The sequence below is a fragment of the Pan paniscus genome, chromosome 15 (assembly GCF_029289425.2).
Source record: "Pan paniscus chromosome 15, NHGRI_mPanPan1-v2.0_pri, whole genome shotgun sequence".
Taxonomy (NCBI): domain Eukaryota; kingdom Metazoa; phylum Chordata; class Mammalia; order Primates; family Hominidae; genus Pan; species Pan paniscus.
In genome coordinates, this window is record NC_073264.2 from 76,831,214 (window position 1) to 76,854,260 (window position 23,047).

The 23,047-nt window shown below is 36.9% G+C and overlaps 1 protein-coding gene across 50 annotated transcripts in view; it reads left to right on the forward strand.

The window, feature by feature from the left end:
- Positions 1-23,047, forward strand: part of TTLL5 (tubulin tyrosine ligase like 5) — a 297,434-nt gene that overhangs the window by 84,545 nt on the left and 189,842 nt on the right. For 30 of the 50 annotated variants that reach the window (XM_055097295.2, XM_055097270.2, XM_055097296.2 and 27 more), the window contains 4 exons: positions 7,145-7,207; positions 12,098-12,136; positions 18,903-19,060; positions 20,350-20,656. In XM_055097295.2, the coding sequence (XP_054953270.1) occupies positions 7,145-7,207; positions 12,098-12,136; positions 18,903-19,060; positions 20,350-20,656 (567 nt within the window). The remainder of the gene's footprint in view (positions 1-7,144; positions 7,208-12,097; positions 12,137-18,902; positions 19,061-20,349; positions 20,657-23,047) is intronic. The other 20 variants (XM_055097299.2, XM_055097300.2, XM_055097271.2 and 17 more) reach the window with 1 other exon arrangement.

A 23,047-nucleotide genomic window follows, 5' to 3' on the forward strand; every position in this document is an offset into this window, starting at 1 on the left:
GTGAGGTGACTACCTTTTTTTTTTATTCTTTACCTGAGGTCCATAGAATTAGATTAATTGTGATACACTGTCATCACTGCTCCCCCCGATGATGCTTTTCTTATTTTGTTTGTTTATTTATAATATGATAAATATTATCCAACCCGAGAACTAGATTATTGACAGTAATTTAATATACCTGTGTATTATTTCTCCCTTTTAATCCTCTGCCTCCCTCCTAGCTAGCTTCCTATCCCAGGGTTAGGGACTGTCCTAAACTTTGTGTTTATCATTACCTTGATTTGAAAAAAAAAATTGTTTATCTATATGTGTATCTAAGCAATATATTGTTTTATTGTGATCTAGTTTATATGCAGTAAAATGCATCTATTTTAAATGTACAGTTTGAAGATGATTTTTGGCAACAGTAGGCACCAGTTTAACCACTGCTACTGCCACAATGAAGATATAAAATATTTCCATCACCCTCATAGCCCTCTTTATCCCCTTTTATATTCAATCCTCCACATGACCCTGGGCTTCAGACATTATGACCTGCCTTCTGTCATTACAGTTTTCCTACAGTTCCACATAAATGGAATCATACAGTATGTACTCTTTTGTATCTGGACTCTTTTGTTCAGCGTAGTGTTTTTCATATTCATATGTGTTGGTTTATGAAGAATAGTTCGTTGTTATTATTATATACTATGTCATTGTTTGAATATACCAGAATTTGTTGAATATACCAGAATATACCACTCATCTTTTGTAGACATTTGGGTTGTGTTCAGTTATGGTCTCTTTTGAAGAAAGCCGCTGTGACCATTCATGTACAATTCCCAGCACCTTTAAAATGTCTTTTCGTCATTTTCAGGCTTGCGTTTTTCTGATGAGAAGCATACAGCAATTATTGTCTTTGTTCTTCTATGCATAATGTCTTTTTTTCCCAGCTTGCTTTTAGGATTATCTCTTTATAACTGATTTCCTCTTTTCTTTTCTTTTCTTTTCTTTTTTTTGGAGACAGTGTCTCACTTTGTTGCCCAGACTGGAATGCAGTGGCACAATCTTGGCTTACTGCAACCTTGGCTTCCTGGGCTCCACTTCAAGCTATCCTGCCACCTCAGCCTGCCAGGTAGCTAGGACTACAGGTATATGCCACTGTGCATGACTCATTTTTGTATTTTTTTGTAGAGATGGGGTCTCCCCATGTTGCCCAAGCTGGTCTTGAACTCCTGGGCTCAAGTGATCCATCTGCCTCGGCCTCCCAAAGTGCTGAGATTATAGGCGTGAGACACCGTGCTTGGTCACAGCTGATTTTCAGCAGTTTGATTATGATGTGCCTTGGTGTCATTTTCTTCATGTTTCTTGTGCTCGGGATTCATTGAGCTTCTTCATCTATGGGCTTATAGTTTTATTCAAATTTGGAAACCTTTTGGCCTTTATTTCTTCAAATATTTTTTTCTAATTTTCTCCTTTCCTGTCTTCTTTTGGGACTCTGGTTACATGTTAACTTAGTTTATATTTTACCACAAATCTGGCTGTGCTCATGTTTTTTCAGACTTTTTTTTCTTGCTTTCCTTAATTTGGGATGGTTTTGTATTTCTGTGTGTCTCTAAGGTCATTCATCATTTTGTCTGCAGTGCCTAGTCCTCTATTAATTCTACCCAGTGAAATTTTCATTTCAGATATTTTATTTTTCATCAGTTTTTGTGTCTCCCTTTTCTCTTTTTCATTATGTTCATGATTTCCTTTACATTTTTGTTTACATGTTATAATATTTGTAATAAATGTTTTAAAATATCTTTTTCTGTTATCTGTCATTTTGGGGTCTGTTTCTATTGACTGGTTTTCCTCATGTTTATGGGTCACATTTTTGTTTCTTCACATGTACAGTAATTTTTTTAATTGAATGCTAGACATTGCAGATGTTATATTGTTGAGTGTTTGGATTTTATTGCCTTCTTTAAACCCTTTTGAATTTTTTTTTTTTTTTTTTGGTCAGGCACTTAAGTTACTTGTAGATCAGCTTATCTTTTTCAGGCTTATTTTTAAGCATTGTTATGGTTTGTTTATAGTAGCTTTTTGTCTAGATCCAGGTTAGTTCCTCCACTAAAGAGTCTTTTGAGGTGTCTGTTAAATTACCTCCACGTTCAATGAGATCTTTTCATTCTGTCTGGTGGGAACTCAATTTGCAACCTCATGTGAGCTCTGGGAATTATTCAGCTTACACCTTACCTTCTCCTTAATTTGTTCTTTATCCTGATAGTTGCACTTTGCTCAGCCTTGTGGACTTTCACCCTATACCTAAGCAGATTTGTATTCACCCAAACATTCAAGGGGTCCCTCATGATGATTTTTGAATATCTTCTCCTGCACAACTTCTTCTCCAGGACATTGCTCTGAAAATTCTAGCCACTCCCTAGAAATTAGATTTCTGTTATCTCTTTTCAGAGACAGTTGGGCTCTATTTGCATTTCCTCTCTTTCTGCGTAGTCTGGAAATTGCCTTTAGGCAGAAATGTAGGGCAGTTGTACTTCGTGTATTTCCCTCTGTCAGAGATCACAGTCCTGTGCTGCCAGTTGTTTAATGTCTGAAAACAGTTATTTCAAATAACTTGTAAACTTTTCTAGCTGTTTATGGTAGGAGAGCGTGTCCTGTAACAGTTATCCTCTCATGTATAGAAGCAGAATTCTATTGTTTTGTTTGAATCACTTTTAAACTTTTTCTTTAAAAAAAAAAAAAAAGACATGTTCTATGTATTCTTGCTTTTTTCATTCAGCATTTTGTAATTCAGGTTCATGTTACATATAGTTACAGTACACTTTTTTCAATGCTTTTGTATTTACTGTGTGTTTATATTGCTGTTAATTTTTCTGTTCTCCTGTTGTTAAGTATTTGACTTCTTTCTGGTCTTTTGCTGTTAAGGACAGCTGTGGTGCAGATATTCTTGTATGTGTCTGCTGGGCATGTATCTAGGAGTGGAATTACTGGGCCTTAAAATATGTGAGCCAGTAAATGGCCTGGTGCCACTCATTTCAGATCCGTTGCTGAAGTTTTTGTATAGGCTCAGTGCCTTAAGACATGTGAATGTTAAGCTTTAAAAGGTAATGCTTTAGGAAAAAAAAAAAAAGCTAAATTGTTTTCCAAAGTGACTATGTAAACTATCAGCAATGCATAAGAGAGTCTGTTGATCTGTATCTTCTCCAATTGCAGTACTGTCAGACTTCTTAATTTTTGTCAATCTAATGGGAGTAAAATATCTTATTTTGGTCTTGATTTGCATTTCTATGATTTCTAGTAAGGTTGACACTCTTTGTACTTGTTTATAGGCAACACACTTTCTTCCTCTGGTGACTGCATTTTGACCTAGTTGGGATGTTCGTGGTTCTAAGTATAGAGGTAGAACTTAGAGCAATAAAAGAAAAAGCCATTTTTAAAAATTTGCTTGCTTGTTTTGAAAACCTAGCTGTTCATAGAGAAATCGTCCTTTTATCTTTTAAAATACGCTATTCATGTAGTTATACCTTATGAAGACCTAGGAGTTCAACAGAAAAATATTACATGGGTTTTCTTGAAAATTATATATATGTGTATATCTTTTGAAATGTTTTTTAAAGAATTTGAATTTTTGCATTTCCTAGAAAGTGTATCTTTTAATTAATGAAAGGGGGACCATTTACTTTTGAGTATTTCAAGATATAGGACCTTACTTTGAGTATCTTTTTCTATGGAATCAATTACAAATAATCTTGAGGTCTCTTAAGGAAGTCCAACAATGATACCTTTCTTTACTAGGTTGGTTTTGAACTAGTTGAGAAATAAAACAAGGACTAAAATAGATAGAAACCAAAATACTGTATTTTTTACTGATAAAGTCTAGGTTGGGGGAATTGATTGTAACTGTCTACAAGCAAATGCACTTCCTGTTGAGCTTCAGAATTGGACGGACTTATATTCCTATTGTAAGCAAGGTTGGTCTGAGCCATGTATGGGGAGTGCTGACCCTATAGGAGCAGTAGAGGATATGTATTTCCTAAGTGGGGATTAGCTCCCAGGAGAAAAAAGAGAGGTGCTCAGTGCATCATTTTCTGTTTATTTTTCCTAAATTACCAATCACATTGGTAAGTTACTCTAACTCTCTTGGTGCATTCTGAGAAAAGAGGCTCAATTAATATTTAATATTAATTGAACTGCCTTTACATAGAATGTGGGAGGTATGTTTATCTACTAACAAATATGCTATTTTATTAGTACATATATATTATCAACAAATGTCTACATTATGCTTGGTTCTTTGGTGTATAAAATAAATATTAGGTGGGCTCCCTGTCAGTTGAGAGTTAACAGTATGTTTATGGAAAATTATTTACACATATAATAAGAATAGCTTTATTACTTTATTCCTAATGATATTCTTAATCTTAATAATAAGAATAGCTCATATTTATATAGCTTTTTGTAATTTTAATGTACTTTGTATACTTCATTGTTTCACTCACATTTTAATGACAGGGATTCTAAGGCTCAGTAAAACAATGTGACTTGTCCGTAACCACACAGTGAGACTTGGGTCAGATATTCTGATCTAGATCCTACTTTTTTCCTGCTGCATCATACAGCTTTCCTAGAACAAAAAGTTTGCTCTGTAGGCACAGGTTATGAGAGGTCCTTAGGCATACAGTAGAGACACGTTAGGGCATATCAGGGAAGGCTTTGTACAGCAGGGTGGACTTGACCTGCTTTTTGAAGGGTGTAGTGCAGTAGAAAACTGCTTATCAGCAGAGGATTATCAGCGGAGGATACCTTCCAAGAGCCCCTGTGGATGCCTGAAACTGTGGACAGTACCAAACAGTTGACCCTTAAGCAACATGGATTTGAAGTAAAATTATACATGGATTCTCTTCTACCTCTGCCACCCCGAGACAGCAACTAGATCTTCTTCCTCCTCCTTATGATTTTCTTAATACATTTTATTTTCTCTAGCTTACTTTATTGTAAGAATACAGTATGTAGTACATATAACATGCAAAATATGTGTTAATCCACTTTTTGTGTTATTGATAAGGCTTCTGGTAAACAGTAGGCTATTAGTAATTAACTTTTTTGGGGAAGCAAAAGTTATATGTGGATTTTTGACTCTGTGGCGGGGCCAGTGCCCCTAAACCCCACATTGTTCAAGGGTCAACTATATATACTATGTTTTTTACTATATATGTACCCATGATAAAGTTAAATTTATTAATTAGGCACAGTAAGATATTAATAGTAACTAATAATAAAATAGAGCAGTTAAAACAATATTCTGTAATACAAGTTATGTGAATGTGGCCTCTCGAATATCTTATTGTTCTATACTTACCCTTCCTTTTGTGATGATATGAGATGGTACAGTGAGATGAGATGAAGTGAGGTGAACGCCATAGGCATTGTGACATGGTGTTAGGCTACTGTTGACCTTCTGTATTCCTGAATGTGTGTAACCATCCCTTATTTGCAGTAAATGGCTTGGTGTCACTCATTTCAGATCCCTTGCTGAAGTCTTTGTATGGGCTCAGTGCTTTCTGGTGTGACACACTGCTGTCACTTGCTCATGTCTTCCACCCCAAAATGTAATGTCTTTTCCACCTGAGCACTTATCATGCACTGTGGCCATCACTTTTGCAATCTGAGGTGTGACAGCAAAACTAGCATGAATTTCTTTCTTCTTCTTCACGATGTCATGGATAGAAAATTTGTTCTTATTTTAGCAGCTCCAGCATGTGATTTCTTTTTCCTTAAGTCAAGAACTTTTACCGTTTCACCAAAAGGAAGCACTTTACAGTTCTCTTTGGCATATGCAGATTGCCAGCCTCACTACTCTTGTCTTTTGGGGCCATTATTAAGTAAAATAAGGATTCTTTGAACACAAACACTGCTAAGTGATTCATGGGCCTGGAGTGTCTACAGTGCAGAGACGCTGGACAAAGGGATGATCCACATTCCTGGTGGGAAAGAGCAGAATGCATGAGATTTCATCACGCTCCTCAGGACAGTGCATAATTTAAAATTTATGAATTATCTCTGGAATTTTCCATGTAATATTTTCAGTCTTTCGTTCACTGTGGGTAACTGAAACATGAGGGAGGACCACTGTATAGATGTAGAGGAGATATGGGGAGAAGATAACCAGTCAGAGGCAAAAGATCAGTGGGAGGTGAGAGAGTGTTACTGGAAAGGGGTCCCGATCCAGACCCCAAGAGAGGGTTCTTGGATCTTATACAAGAAAGAATTCTGGTGAGTCCATAAGGTAAAGTGAAAACAAGTTTATTAACAAAGTAAAGGAATAAAAGAATGGCTGCTCCATGGGCAGAGCAGCCCCGAGGGCCGCTGGTTGCCCCTTTTTATGGTTATTTCTTGATTGTATGCTAAACAATCAAGAAATAAGGTGGATTATCCATGCCTCTCCTTTTTAGACCATGTAGGGTAACTTCTTGACATTGCCATGGCATTTGTAAACTGTCGTGGTGCTGGTGGGAGTGTAGCAGTGAGGACAACCATTGTTCCTCTCACTGCCATCTTGGTTTTGGTAGGTTTTAGCCAGCTTCTGTACTGCGACCTGTTTTATCAGCAAGGTCTTTATGACCTGTATCTTGTACAGACCTCCTGTCTCATCTTGTGACTTAGAATTCCTAACCATCTGGGAATGCAGCCCAGTAGGCCTAGCCTCATTTTACCCAGCCCCTGTTCAAGATGGAGTTGCTCTGGTTCAAATGCCTCTGACAAGAGGATTCTAAGGAGACTTGGCTGACTGTACTGCAGGATCCGTGTTGGGCAACTGTGTGGAGAAAGTGTCAATAAATTGATGTTACAGATGATCCAACTTTTGAAAGTTTGGAAGAGAAAGTATTTGCCTTAAGCAGTAGACATCGAGGAGCCACTGAAAGCTCTTAATTTGGGAATAACATGATTGAAACAGTCTCTTATCTACATTTTCAGGCCCTTTATGCATCTCCTATTCCCAGTTTCATTTGACCTATATATAAATTTTTGTTAATTTTTCTTTTATCATTAAAAACAGTATATAAGTACCCCTGTTATTTCTGTGCTTGATTCATGGTTGTATTTCTACATTTTCCTCTTGAACTAGCTTAAGAAATAACCAGTTTCTTTCTTTGCTTTTCAGGTCCTACCTCGAGCATAAGACCTCAATGAACTATATGCTGGCAACACGCCTCTTCCAGGACAGGTAGAGATTTGCTAAACTTTAAATTTAGGACTAGATCACAAGATTAAAAGAAAGTACATGTCAAAGAAGGAAAGAGACCTTATAAAAGTCTTTATGTAAAATCTCTGCTAGAAAAAAAAGTCCTGTAGAAAGCATGCTATCATGACTCATTTTTCCAGAATTTATCATGAACTCTCAGCACTTTGTAACATTTCCAAAAGACAAAAATTTAACTATAAAGATCTTTGAGCAATTTTAACAGATGCCTTAAACTTTATTCTTCTTCAAGGAAGGCCTTTACTCAGTGCCATTATACTTTAGATGCAGTTTTAATAGACACGATTATCTGTTTTTCTAGACCTGAAGATACTAGAATTATCAGATTGGAAAAAGTGGAGGGGAGGTAATTCATAAAATAAATACACTGAAACTTTGATAAGAAATGACAACTGATAATCTCAGTACAAGGGAAAATAGAAGGAAATGATGGAAAACAGACATTGGAATTTAAATAGCACAGCAATCAGGGCTGCTTAGTCCCACATACTTTTGTAGCCCCTGAAACATAACTGCATTGCAGTACAGTTCATTAATTGATTATCAAAATAAGGCACCCTAGTTATTTAGAGAAACCTACATTATTTTGAGGATATATGTACGTTTTTGAAGGATTCTTAAAATAGATACCCATGTTTTAACCATCTGCAATTTCATGATCTAGTATCAGGAAATACATGGGATTTGCAATTTGTCTCTGTAAATTTGTGGTAATTACGATTGATTAAGTAATCACATTGTGTAGATTCTAAAGAAAGAGATCTTTGGATTTACGTACAAGACAGAATCTCATTTCTTTATATGTATAAAACCTGTGGGTTTTTCCTCCCCTCTATGAAAACTTTTACAAGGTTTCTTTTATCTTTAGAGTTTAGATACTTTGCCAGGATGTGTTCTGATACGTCATTTTTCATTATTTTGGTTATGCAGTGAGTGCGGCCTTTCAGTCTTTCAGCTGTGGGAAGTATTTCCCTTATCCTTTCTTTTCTCTCCTTGTGGAATTCCTGTTAGATAAATTTTGGCTATAACCTCCATATTTCTTTACTGTTTTTAAACTTTTGGTTTTGCTTCTTAGCTTTAAATTCTTGGAGATTTCTTGGATTTTGTCTTCCAAAACTAAATTGATCTTCAACCATATCTATATTGTTATTTATTTCCCACACAAGATAGGGGTGTTTAATTTAGTTTTTTATTTTGGCAAGTGTGTTTTTAATATACAAGAACTATTTTTGCTTTTCGATTAGTTTTAGTATTTCATGGATGTAATGTCTTTTCAGATCTCTATTTTAGATTGTTTAAAGTTCCTTTCTGTTTTTTGCATTATTTTAATTCTTCTGGATTAGTTGTATTTATTCATCTTATTCTTTCTAGTTTTAACTTCTATATATCTGCAAATGTATGGTGATCTTTGTCCAGTCGTATTTAGAAGTAATGAACTGTTTGCTTAAGACAGGTAGTTTGCTTCACAGGTTATATAGGTCTGTTTCTGAACTGACATGGACACTGCGCTTGAGGCTGGATCTTTCTATACTTGAATTTCCCAGGAAGGGGAAGGAGGGCAGAGTAGGCATTCTGGGGACCACTGCATTAGCCAAAATGAGGAAGTATCTGCCTAGGAGTAGCAAAAAATAAACAATTTGAGGTGTAATAATATGTGTGCCTCTTTGTTAACATATTAAATAGTAAGAGGTAGCAGCAGATCTAATACCTACCGTAATTTCAAACGGTGATAAATATTGACAGTATTTCAAAATAGTTGTAAGAATTCTAAAATAATATGAAGAAAGATGCATTATTTCTTTTGGTAATGAAGTCACATTAATCCACTACTGTGGATAGTTTCCTACATTTATATGGAGGAAATGCTAAATTTCAATTAGAGGATGTAAGTTTTTTTCTATCCAAGTTTGTATATTCCCTGCATTCTTTCTTGAGGCCCCAGTTAACAGCTCCTGCTTATGAAGCATTCTAAAAACTTTGATTAAAAAAAGCATAATTTGGCCAGGCGCGGTGGCTCACGCCTGTAATCCCAGCACTTTGGGAGGCTGAGGTGGGCAGATCACCTGAGGTCGGGAGTTCGAGACCAGCCTGACCCACGTGGAGAAACCCCATCTCTACTAAAAATACAAAATTAGCCAGGCTTGGTGGCGCATGCCTATAATCCCAGCTACTTGGGAAGGCTGAGGCAGGAGAATCGCTTGAACCTGGGAGGTGGAGGTTGCTCTGAGCTAAGATCGCACCATTGCATTCCAGCCTGGGCAACCAGAGCAAAACTCTGTCTCCAAAAAAAAAAAATAATAATAAAAATAATGATAATAATAATAATAATTTTCCCTGTTTAGCTAAGAAAAACCCTCATGATCTACCCATGCTTACCTTTTTAGCCTAATTGTCACTTTTTCACACCAACTGATGGCCATTTCTACTTGCTCTTTTATACATCCATATTCTTACAAACTCCCCTTCTTTTGGAATGGCCTTCAATCCATCCCTAAATTCTTCTAGCTTTGTCCTTCCTCCTCTATCCTAGATTAGAAAGAGGTACTCCCAGCCCTTCTTTTATCCCTCAGTCTAATTTAGATTCCCAGATTGTATAATTGCCTGTTTACTAATTTGTGCTTTCCATGTTGGCTCTTAAGAGTAGATACTTTGTTATGTTCATCTTTGTCAGTGTCAAGAACCTACCACATGGTAGGCACACACACGGAAACATGCATTGAAAAAAATGAGATTGTGTTTGTAGCAAGTTCTAGTATCTTCCAATAAATCTGTTCTCTCATCAGTCTAAATTGATATTTTCCTTCTTGCAGATCCAATTAATTTTGTTATTGTTAGGACCATTTTCAAACTAATTCTCTACTCATTTCTTTTAGGTTAATTTTGACTACCTTCCTTACCTTCTTGACTCCTCCCCGACCTACCCACCCTGTTCTGGCAAACAGTATCTTACATACTGTCTCATACTATGGCAGTAGCTTTAACCCTGGCTTATGTCCTGGCCACCCCCCCACCGCCCCCCACCCCCACCCAGAGTGAAGTATTGGTACTTACTAAAAGCTGCCCAGGTAATTATAATGTAAAGTCATGATTGCAAATTACTGGAGAAAACCATTATCTGGGTGAAAAACTTAAAATCATTTTGAGACTTTCTGATGATTACCTGACAATATCAGGACATTAACATGGATAGAAAACATGGGAAAGGAAAGACAAAACATCTTGGTGAAGACTTACCTTTTCACTGGATTTTTCTTTGCATATCATCTACATTGCATTTGTCTCTTTACAAAAAAAAAATCAAAACATGTTATGTGACTCTATATAATATTTTTGAAGTGACAATTTTAGAATGGAGAACAGATTAATGAGGCAGGGTTTAAGAGGTATGGGTAGTTATAAAAGGGCAACATAGGGGATCTTCATGGTGATATAATCATTGAGTATCTTTTCTGTGGTGGATACATGAACCTACACAGGCAGTAAACATGTACTGAATTAAATACACACGTACATAAATGAGTACAAGTAAAACTGGGGACTTTTTTTTTTTTTGAGACAGTGTCTCACTCTGTTGCCCAGGCTGGAGTGCAGTGGCGCAATCTCGGCTCACTGCAACCTCCTCCTTCTGGGTTCAAGTGATTCTCCTGCCTCAGCCTCCCGAGCAGCTGGGATTATGGGCTCATGACACCACACCTGGCTAATTTTTGTATTTTGTAGTAGAGATGGGTTTCGCCATGTTGGCCAAGCTGATCGTGAACTCTTGGCCTCAAGTAATCCACCTACCTCGGCCTCCCAAAGTGCTAGAATTACAGGCGTGAGCCACTGCCTAGCCAGAAATTTTTTAAGAGTGTTAAATGAAAGGAAATTGAATGAGAGTGTTTTAAAAGAAAAACAAAGGCCTATTTTAACATGAATAGCACTCAATTTCTGTGGTTAGAGCCCAGTCTTAGTTTAGAGACAATGGAGAGTATCTTTTTTCAATAGAGGTTTTGTTGTTGTTGTTGTTGTTTTGTTGTTTTTGAGAGGTGTCTCGCTCTGTTGCCCAGAGTTGAGTGCAGTGGCATGATCTTGGCTCACTGCAACCTCCGCCTCCCAGGTTCAAGCAATTCTCCTGCCTCAGCCTCCCAAGTAGCTGGGATTACAGGTTCACGCCACCACGCCTGGCTGATTTTCTGTATTTTAGTAGAGACAGGGTTTCACCGTACTGCCCAGGCTGGTCTTGACCTCCTGAGCTCAGGCAATCCCCCTGCTTCGGCCAGCCAAAGTGCTAGGATTACAGCTGTGAGCCAATGCGCCCGTCCTTTTAATAGAGATTTTTTTTTAATTGTGGAAAATATATTTCTGATGAGCATCCCTTTTGAACCCCATGAGAATTGAGCTTGGTTTCTTTTCCTAAAACAGTTCAGTGAAAGTAGAAAGAGCACTGCAGTTTGAGACCTAAGCCAGGGGCTCAGATGTAAGCCCTTTAAGCTCCGGCCATGGCAGGTCAAAAAATTATTTTATCCTGCTCCTTTCTATAAATGGAGCGAATTAACAACCTTCTTCACATGGTGGTTGTGATGAATAAGCAGTTTGCTTTGTAAATAGATAAGCAAGTACAAATAATTGTTATAATTTTTCTCTATAATTTGTCCTTTTTTGTTTTTTATTGATGTCCCTCCAGCTCACAGCACTCTACTCTTTTATGAGAATGTTCTCAATTTATCTGTCTGCTTTTCTGCAAAGATGCCCTCCTTGGCCTAATGTCATGTTGAATTTCTGTATTAAAAATTTCTGGAGTGCATGTGTGTGTGAACTCAAGAGAGACTACCTGAATAGCATTCTCTAACCCGGTTGTCCTTTCTGCTTCTGTAGGGGAAACCCAAGAAGAAGCTTATTGACAGGAAGAACACGGTAATTGACTTTTAAAAGTTGAGAAATGCTTTCCATGTGCATAATGTGTGACCATGCACAGACTAAGCATAATACCTTATATAACCATTTTTAGTTTGGTTCAGCTTGAATAGTAACATAAAAATTTTTTCTATTGAAAAAGTGTTTTGTGGCCACTTTTTACAAGCTAAGTTTGAGATTTACTTCACTGTAACTACAGGTATACTATTCTAACTGAAGATGGTATTCTCGTTTAGCTGTGTGAGAGAGAGTATTAATGAGATTTTGAAACTACTGTCATGTTAGATTCAAGTACAGAGTTTGTGTTTTGGCCTTGACATACCTGAGGCACACAGCTCTGTGCCTCATGGTACAGAAGAGAACCTGTTTCTAGTTTGCCACAGAACTGAAAGTATACAAAACACCTGTGGACTTTCATTTAGGCAGAGAGCCCTTTAAAGCATAAATCTAATTTTTCTTTAAAGAAGGAATACATTATGATTGCCATTTAGTTAAGGGAAAACTGAGATAAATCAAGTTTGTAGCTTGTTTCCAAATAGAAAGTCACACTTGGTGTATAAGTTTTCTCCAGTTTTGAGTCAAGAAATATGCTTCCTATAACATACTGCTGTTAACTTGGAAATTGAGAAAAAAGAAAAAAATCTTAAACATTAAGAATATGTGAAGAGCACTGAGTTCTGTTGTTCATTTTTTGGCACTCATTTTATATTGCCATCAATAGGGATTTTGGGCCCTGTAGAGGTGTAAGCAGATGCAAGCTGGCATATGATAGACCATATGCTGGAGCATGAAACAAGTCCTAATATATTTAAAAGGATTAAAATGATACAGAGTATGTTCTTTGGCCCCAATAGAATTGAATATCAATAACAATAGAAAATCTTCACATATTTGGGAATTAAACATTTCTAAATAATCCATGGGTAAAAGAAGAAATCATGAGGAAAATTAGAAAATACTTTGAACTGAATGATACTAAAAATATGTCAAGATATGTACGCTACAGCTAAAGTAGTGCTTTGGGGGAAATTATAAGTTTAAATGCTTACCTTGGAAAACTGAGGACTGAGATCACTGTTCTAATGTTTGTTTTAAGAAACTGAAAAAAGTAGAGTAACTCCAAAGTAAGTGGAAGAAAGGAAAGGCAGAAATCAAATAAAAAACAAACAGTAAAGAATGTTAACAAAATCCAAAGTGTGTTCATTGATAAGGTAGCATAATTGATAAACCCTTAGGTAGACTGATCTAGAATAAAGAGAAAGGACACTAATTACCAATATCATCAGATAGAAAAGAGAGGATTTCACTATAGATTCAATAGACATAAAGTGGATGCTAAGGTGCGGAAAAAGGATATTAAGGCAATATTATTAGCAACTTTATTCAATTACTTTGACAACTTAGTTGAAATGACAATTCTTTGTGGTGGTGGGAAAGTTGGGGGCAACACCCAAACTGATACCAGCTGAAGTAGAAATTTTGAAAAGCCCTGTATCTGTTGAGAAAATTGAAATTGTCCTGAAAAACTTTCCTATAGAGAAAACTCCAGGCTCACTGGTTTCACTATTGAATTCTGTCAAGCATTTGAGGAGTAATAACACCAATCTTATACAGATTCTTTTAAGAATATAGGAAGGGACACTTCCCAGTTCATCTTACGATGCCAGCATGACTATGATACCAAAACCTGACAAAGACATTAAAATAGAAGAAGAAGAGAAAATTACAGGCTAATATCCTTCATGAACATAGACACAAAATTTCTTAATACTAGCAAATCTAATCTGCCAGTATAAAAAGGATAATACATATGACTGAGATTTTCTCCAGTATTGCAAGGTTGGCTTAACATTTGAAAATTAGTCATTGAAATTCACCATATTAATTACAGGGGAAAAACTAGATTATCATTTCATTAGATATCCCAAAAAAGCAACTGATGAAATTCAGCACATATTTATGAGAAAAACTCAGCAAATCAGAAATAGAAGGAAACTTCTTTGATAAAGGCCTTATATGAAAAACCTCTTGCTATCATCATATTCAGTAAAATATTGAAGGCTTTTTCCATATGATTTGTAATAGGGCAAGATGTAATAAAAGATGTGGACATCTTTTATTCACGTTGTACACTAGTATAGTAAAGCAAGGCAGTGAAAAAAGAAATGCACACAGATTGGAAAGGAGGAAGTAAAATGTCTATTTTTGGATGACATGATCAGGTTAGTAGAAAATCCTAAGGCATCTATAACTACAAGAACACAGAAGTGAACTTAGCAAGGTCTTAGGATACAAGATCGACATACTAAAATCGATTGTATCTTAATGTACTAGTAGTAAATAATTGGAAAATGAAATTTTAAATTATATTTACAACAGCATTTGAAAATATGAAATACTTAGGAATAAATTTAACAAAACATGTTCAACACCTATACAGTAAAAACTATTAAATATTACTGAAATAAATTAAAGAAGACCTAAATAAATGGAGAGATATGCCATATTTGTTGATTAGAAGAATTCATATAGTTAAAATAGCCATTTTCCTGAAATTGATATAAAGATCCAGTGCAATTTCAATCATTATTCTGGTAGATTTTTTTAAAAGGAACAGACCAACATTTAAAAATTTATATTCAAATACAAAGGACTCAGAATATCCAAAGTAATCTTGAAAAAGACTTAACGTACTTGACCTAAATACTGTAATTCTACAGTATTCAAGATATTGGCAAACTGATCATATTGAAACAGAATAGGAAGCCCAGAAATAGACCCACATTTATATGGTCAAAGTAATCCAATGGTGAAAGGAAATTATTTTTTAAAAATGAGGATGGAACAACTGAATATCGTATTTTTAAAAATGAACCCCAACCGCTGTTTCCCATAGAAATTAGAGATGATTCATAGATACAAAAATGATTACTATAAAACTTATTGAAGAAAACATAATATCTTTGTGACTTTGGGCTTGGCAGTGTTTTTAGACATGACACAGAAAGCAATAAAAAACAAATAATGTTATATTTTCTCAAGATTAAAAACTTCATTATAAGATACTGTTAGGAAAATGATTTGGCAAGCCACTGACTGAGTGGAAATATGCATCAAACATATCTGTCAAAGGATTGATATCTAGGAACTATCAAGAACTCCTACAACTCAATAATAAAAAGACCATCAACCCAATTACAAAAGGATAAAATATTTGAACAGACACTTCAAAAGGAAGATATATGAGTAGCCAATATGCTTATGAAAATGTGCTTAACAACATTAGTTATCAGGGAATTACAAAGTAAAACCACGTTATACCACTGAACATCTAGCAGAATGGCTGAAATTATACTGACAATACTAAATGGTGGTAAGGATGTGGAACTAACAGAACTGTGATAAATTGTCGTTGACGGTGTAAACTGGTACAAGCACTTTAGGAAGAGACTGGCAGTTTGTTAGAAATATACAGATTTCACTTTGAGATCTACACAGAAGAAATAAACATAATCACAAAACAGCTTGTACAAATACGTTCATAGTAGCTTTATTCATAATGCTCCAAAACAGGAAACAACCTAAGTGTCCAACAAGAGAGCAGATAACTGTGGGTTATTCAGACAGTGACCTACTGCTCAGAAATAAAATGGGATGAATACTGACACACACAAGAGTGAATCTCAAAAGCATGCTGAATGAAAGAAGCCTTATACAAAACAGTTCATACTGTATGGTTTCGTTTTTATGAAATTCTAGAACAGGCAAAAGTAATACATGATGAAAAATTTACAACAGTGATTGCCTTTAGGACGTTAGGGAAGGATTGGCTAGATAGGAGTGGGAAGGGGCATGAGAACTTCTGAGGTGATACTAATGTTAAGAGTTTAGGTTATATAGCTCTAGGCATTTGTCAGAACGCATTAAGTGGACATTTAATATTTGGATATGTCACTGTATGTAACTTTTAGCTTACCCAACACAGTTCTATAAAACAATTATTAAACTCTAGATAGTAAGGATATGCATGTTGAAATGTTTATGAGCAAAATGCACTGATGTCTCTAACTTTGAATTGCTTTAAAAATTAGACTGCTGGATGAAGGATGTATGATTGGATATATACGTGACGAAACAAAATATAGTAAAATGTTAATTGTAGAAACTAGGTGGTAAGTAGGTATATGGTTGTTCACTGTACAGTTCTTTAAACTTTTGTTTAAATATTTAAAAAAAAATGTTGGGGGCTGGGCGCGGTGGCTCACACCTGTAATCCCAGCACTCTGGGAGGCCGAGGCGGGTGGATCACGAGGTCAGGAGATTGAGACCATCCTGGCTAATACGGTGAAACCCCATCTCTACTAAAAATACAAAAAATTAGCCAGGCGTGGTGGCACATGCCTGTAGTCCCAGCTACCTGGGAGGCTGAGGCAGGAGAATTGCTTGAACCCAGGAGGCAGAGGTTGCAGTGAATCGAGATGGCGCCACTGCACTCCAGCCTGGGCGACAGAGCGAGACTCCGTCTCAAAATAAATAAATAAATAAATAAATAGTTGGAAAAAGTAAATGAAAAAGATGTAGCTAAAAGATATCCAACTTATTTTTAGGAAATTCAATTGTTTGTTAATTAACCAATATTTATGGCAAGTCAGCTGTGTGCTGGACAGTCTCATAAGCATCTAGGATACAGTGATACAAGACAAACATGGTCCTTGCCCTCATAGAACTATTATTCTGGCTTATCAGATTCATATTTTACCCAGCATTCCCTATCCTCTATCCCTTGTACTATTTAGGATTTATCTGTTTATCCAGGGTCTCTTGGTTCTTAGTTGTTATTTTAAAATCTCTTTAGAGAAAGAGATTTGTAGTAGCTTCTCCATATCTGTGAGCTTTTAGCGTTCATGTTTTCAGAAGTTTATTTTTTGAGTTTTTGTTGATAAAAAGAAATCTTTTTTTTCCTAAAGAATGGAGTTCTTGACAATGTAGATGGTATAATGTAGACAATATAAACTCTTGTTTATATAATGAACGGTGGTTCATGAACGTAAACACTGGGCTTTAACTTATTAGGGTGTTGAATTAACTTCCACTCATTTAATTAGGATGACCTCAAACATTAAATTGTCTCCAATCACATTAAGTTTTTAAGAGACATGTCATTGGAGAGAGAGTTTGTGTGTTTATGAGATAACGATGTCGGTGTTAAGCTATGCCCATGTTTGTCCATACAGTTATCAAATTTGACCAAGTTTAAAAAAAAATACAAAATTGACCAAGTTAGCCAGACGTTATTAAATAAATGGTTTAAATGATTTTATCTTTCTATCAGATTTGTTTTATTTTCTTTATTATCGAATTGGCTAAAAGTTTATTTCTATAGCTCTCTCTGTGTGTGTGTGTGTGTGTGTGTGTGTGTGTGTGTTGTGTGTGTACGTACTCTTTGGGACTCTGATAAAATACATTGGAACTATTTTTAAAGTTAATTGATTTGCTTCCCATTTCTGCTCCCAGTGCCAGGACCTTCCTGTTTTTGGCTCTTTGTCTTACTCTGGAGAGAAGGCCTCCGAAAGACTTACCATCCATTCTATCCACCCAGAAATCCCTATCAGAAAGGTCCTAAATAGACCAAATGACACAGCCTTTTTATTATACTCAGAGACTGAAAACTCCCAGAGGAGTTAGGATGATTTCTTGACCTCAAAGGGAACACACTTTGAGTTCTAGAGAGTTCAGAGCCAACCAATTAGATATTGCGTTTGAGTGTAGAGAGTTGGCTACATGCTTTCAGTCACTGATACAGATACTGCTTTTCTGACCTGGTGACCCAGAGCCCGCTCTTTGGTGACTTGGTTATGGCTGCCTCTCTTGTATTTTGCTCAGTCCTTGTCTAGACTGGGCCTCATATCAGTCACTCCCTGATTTGTGATTTGTGTTACTTTAATGCCTAATGTAGCTGGTGCCAGCCCCCTTTCCACATCCCATTTCTCATTCTTGACTTGATGTATTTAGCCTTGTCCTATCTCTGCTGCCTTCCCTTGTCTGTGCCTCTGACTGTAACTCCTGACCTGTACTTAACAACTGTAAAGTCCGTGCCACCTTGCTCCACCTTCTCCTGTATATAATCAGGATCTTAAAGGAGGGTGGGTGCCTTGGCATTTCCTCATGTTGGGATGCTTGAGACTTGGTGAGTCCCTAGGGCTTGGTGACTTTTCACTAAGACACTTCTATGCGTCTCAGTCAACTCGGTGCTCCCTCACGTATTCACAGATCATCAGCCTTTGTTCCCCTCATCTGAACCTCTGCTAAATCCATATTGTTTAGATTTTATATACATTCAAAAGAATATTTATAAAATGCTGAGTAAGTTATAATGGGTAGAAATGAAACAAACACCATTTGCCACCACTCAACTTAAGAATTAAGATGTTGTCATTTTTAAGGTATAAAGTATTTTAAGGTATAAGGTGTTGGGTGGCACTTTATAATCCCTGCAGTAAAGTAATAATCAGTATCACTGAACACTTAAAGGTCTTAAACATTGTCTTTAGCTGCATATTTTTTTAGAACATTTAATAAATTCAAATGGGTCACTAGTGAGGTTTTAACGTAGATTCTAGTGTTCCTCTTTATCTGTCAAACTTTTAGAATTCACTTGAGTTACCATGTCCAGTATGTCAGCATTATGGAATTCTGGGAAGCTTAGCCTTGGAATGAAGGAGAGAACTTTCTGAAGGCCATAGCTACCATGTTGCTTTTCCCCTAGAATGACTGCTGATGGAGCGCCAGAATTGAAGATAGAGAGTCTGAATTCAAAGGCCAAGCTGCATGCTGCACTTTACGAGAGGAAGCTCCTGTCTCTGGAGGTGCGAAAACGTAGACGACGGAGTAGCAGATTGAGGGCAATGAGGCCAAAATACCCAGGTACCTGCTGGTGAGCTTTCACCAAACTCCCTTATCTGGATCCTGCCAGACTGAGTTAACCAGCTTCTTACTCAGTATTTCATGAGTCAGAATCTTCCTGATCACATACACCTTTTTTATATAGTTTTTTCTCTGAAACTTAATTTCAACAAAGTCTTAAGTTTTTAAACCTTCCACTCTATAATATTTGTATTGAAGACTATCTGAAACACATACGTTTTGGCCTTTGCTCTTATGTCAGCATCATACAAATACCTGATACTCTAGAAATAATATTAGCCTGAGTTTAATGGAATCCTGAGCATTACTGTTCAGGTTTTTTATAATTAGGTAAGTTCAGTTCATTCTTTAACATTGCTGAATGGCATAAGTATTTTAGACAAAGTGGAATTTCTTTCTCTCCTAGCTTCTACAATGTTGTAGGTCTGTTTATAATTGACTGATATACTGATTTCCTTTTTTTCTCTCCTTCCCTCCTGTGAACGTCTGTGTCAGGCAGTGTGTTAGTCACTGAGGTTTTGCTGGTAAATAAAAAAGATATGGTCTCTGTCCTCATAGAACTTAGAAGGCGATAGAGAAGGATAATGAATAAACATAGGATAGAAAGATATTCCCCTGTTCTTTATACCTCCGTGAAGGGTGCTTTTTAAAAAATCTCTAACACACTATAGAAATTACTAAGCCAAGGGTTTTTTGTTTTTTTATTTTTATTTTTTGCCTTAAGTTGTGAGACAGTGATGATGAGAGTATGATGAAAAATGTATACTTTAATGAAGATTATTAATAGGTTTTAGAATATGTAACATTAGGCCAGGCATGGTGCCTCATGCCTGTAATCCCAGCACTTTAGGAGGCCAAGGTGGGCAGATCGCTTGAGCCCAGGAGTTCGAGACCAGCCCAGGCAATCTGGCAAAATCCTGTCTCTACAAAAAATACAAAAATTAGCTGGGTATGGTAACATGTGCCTATAGTCCCAGCTACTTGGAAGGCTGAGGTTGGAGGACTACTTGACCCCAGGATGTCGAGCTGTAATGAGCCGAGATCCTGCCACTGCCCTCCAGCCTGGGCAACAGAGTGAGACCCTGAATCAAAAAATGATAATAAATAAAAACAAAAATAAATAAAAGAATATATGAGATTAGAGAGTGACATGTGGGTGCTATTAATTCTGTACCTTGTTTGTGGTTTGGTTTAGAAATGGGCTTTTACTAAAAAGAGAAAAGGAAGGTATTGGGAGAGAGGAACATTTAATCCTTTTTTCAGCAACATTAGTGATTCTTCGCATTTAGTGATTACCCAACCAGCTGAAATGAATGTTAAAACTGAGACAGAGAGTGAAGAGGAGGAAGAAGTCTCATTAGACAATGAAGATGAAGAACAGGAGGCTTCCCAGGAGGAGTCTGCAGGATTTCTTAGAGAAAATCAAGCCAAATATACACCCTCATTGACAGCTTTGGTAGAAAATACACCCAAAGAAAATTCCATGAAAGTTCGTGAATGGAATAATAAAGATGGACACTGCTGCAAACTTGAGACTCAGGAGCTAGAGCCTAAATTTAACCTGATGCAGATTCTTCAAGATAATGGCAATCTTAGGTATGTATCTTTTATAATTATATTAGTAAAACTGATAACAGCTAACTTGTACTGTGTACCAGCTACTATTTTAGTGGTTTTACAGTCATTTTTCATTTAATATTTACAGAAGTCCTATGAAATAATGACTGTGATTAGATACTGTTATTATTAAGGAAACTGAGCCTTAGAGAGGTTAGGTAACTTGTCTAAGGTAGAGCTATGATACAAACCCGGGTCTCATTGGTTGGGCATTTGTGTCAGTCACTGAGTATAAGGTAACTGGGACAAGGAGCTCAAGCAGCTCGTCGTTTAGTATCAGAGACAGCTCAGGCCATGGCCCCACTATGAACAAAGTGGTCTTAGGACACAGAAAAAGAGTGATTGGTCTGGCTTGGGAGGGCTAGAAAGGCATTATGGACGAGGGAAAATTTGAATCAGGCCTTGACTGATGAGTAGGGTTTCAGGAGCTTTGGGAAGTGATGGTTAAATGTGGGAGTGCTAGGTAGAGGCAATAAAGACGTAGAGGTGGCCAAGCGCAGTGTCTCACACCTATAATTGCAGCACTTTGGGAGGCCGAGGTGATCGGATCACCTAAGGTCAGGAGTTCGAGACCAGCCTGACCAACATGGAGAAACCCTGTCTCTACTAAAAATACAAAATTAGCTGGGTGTGGTGGTGCATGCCTGTAAGCCCAGCTACTCGGGAGGATGAAGCAGGAGAATTGCTTGAACCTGGAAGGTGGAGTTTGCAGTGAGCCAAGATTGTGCCATTGCACTCCAGCCTGGGCAACAAGAGTGAAACTCCATCTTAAAAAAAAAAAAAAAAAAAAAAAAAAAAAAAAAAAAAAGACATAGAGGTGTGATAATACAGTCATTCATTAAGTCCCTCAGTGAGTTTTTATTGAGCACCTGCCCTATGCCAATTGTGCTAGGCCATATCACATTACTGTGGGGACCAAGATAGGCCTGGAGTTTACAGTCTAGTGGGGAAGAATGACAGTTAACAAAGAAACAAGGTCATTTCAGGTCGTGAGAAATGCTGTCAGAACAATAAGATGGTGTAATGTTAGAATGTAATTGGGCAGAGTTACTTAATTGCAGTGATCTGGCATGAAGAGGTAACCTCTGAGGTAAGTCCTGAATGATGAGGAGTCAGTCGTGTGAATAGTAGGAGGCAGAATACTCCCAGCAGAATAGCAAGTACAAAAGCCCAGACATCGTAATGAGCTTGGTGTGTTTACAAAATACAGACTAGAGGAATTATATAAGGAGAAGAGCATGGTAAGAAATGAGACTAAAAAATTGGATGTTGTTAGATTGTGAAGGGCCGTAAGAGGAGCCTAAGCTTTATTTTCTAGATGACTTTTAAGCAGATAAATGATACGGTGAGATCTTGTTTTAGAAAGTAAATCGTGCTTGCATTGCGGGATAGTGAAACTAAAGGCAGGGGGGTGAGTTAGGGACTGTTAGAATTGTCCAGAGCCAGGAAGATGAAGGCCTTGATCAGAGTAATGGCTTTAGGAGTGGAGAGAATGTGATGGACTTAGTAAAATTTGCAAAGTAAAATTGATAAGACTAAGTTTTTCACATTTGGAAACTTGGTGGTGCCTTTGGTCAATATAAGGAACATAGGAGTTGGTTTCATGTTAAAAACAATGAGTTTGATTTAAGATGTAGTAAGGAAGAAGGGTTCTGGGCTAAAGTCCAATAGACAGGTGGACAGCTTTGTTGATCAAGGTTGAACAGGATTGTATAGTTGATAGGTAAAGTCTTCAGAATGGATAAGATTGTTCACAAATTTATTTGGTTCAGCAAGGATAAAAAAAGAATTGAGCCCTGGGGAATACCACTGTTCAATGGGTAAGTCAGTAAAAAGGTCAAGATGTAGCAGTTAGAGCAATAGACATAAGATCAGGAAGGAATAGTATGGTAAAAGCTGCAGAATGAGCATTTCAGGTCTGTAGAGCCTCAAACAGCCCTAGTTAGGATGAATAGTGAAAAGAGACTTCTGGATTTGTGACCTAGGGCCAACTGAGTAGGTGGAAGACCAGTTGTGAGTGGAGAAAATAAGAAAGCAAGTGTGAACTAACTGTCTAAGGGTTTGGCAATGAAAGGAAGGTAAGAATGCATCAGGGAGACAGCCAGCTAAAAGAAACGGATTTTTTTTTTTTCTTTTGAGAAGAGGTTCTGGAGGTTGTTTATAGACTAAGGGGAAGGATTTGAGGATAAGAGGATTAGAAATGCAGAAATGGACATATTGGTAGAGAAGAGTACTAAAGGAAGGTGGGAAGAGGCCAGAGGAGGGAGTATCTCTTCCTATCAGTCAGAAAGAAAGTGCTATGGGATGAATGGAGTTGATAGAAGTTTAAGAGCAAGGAAGTTTAGCCGTTTATGCATGATAGTCTTTATT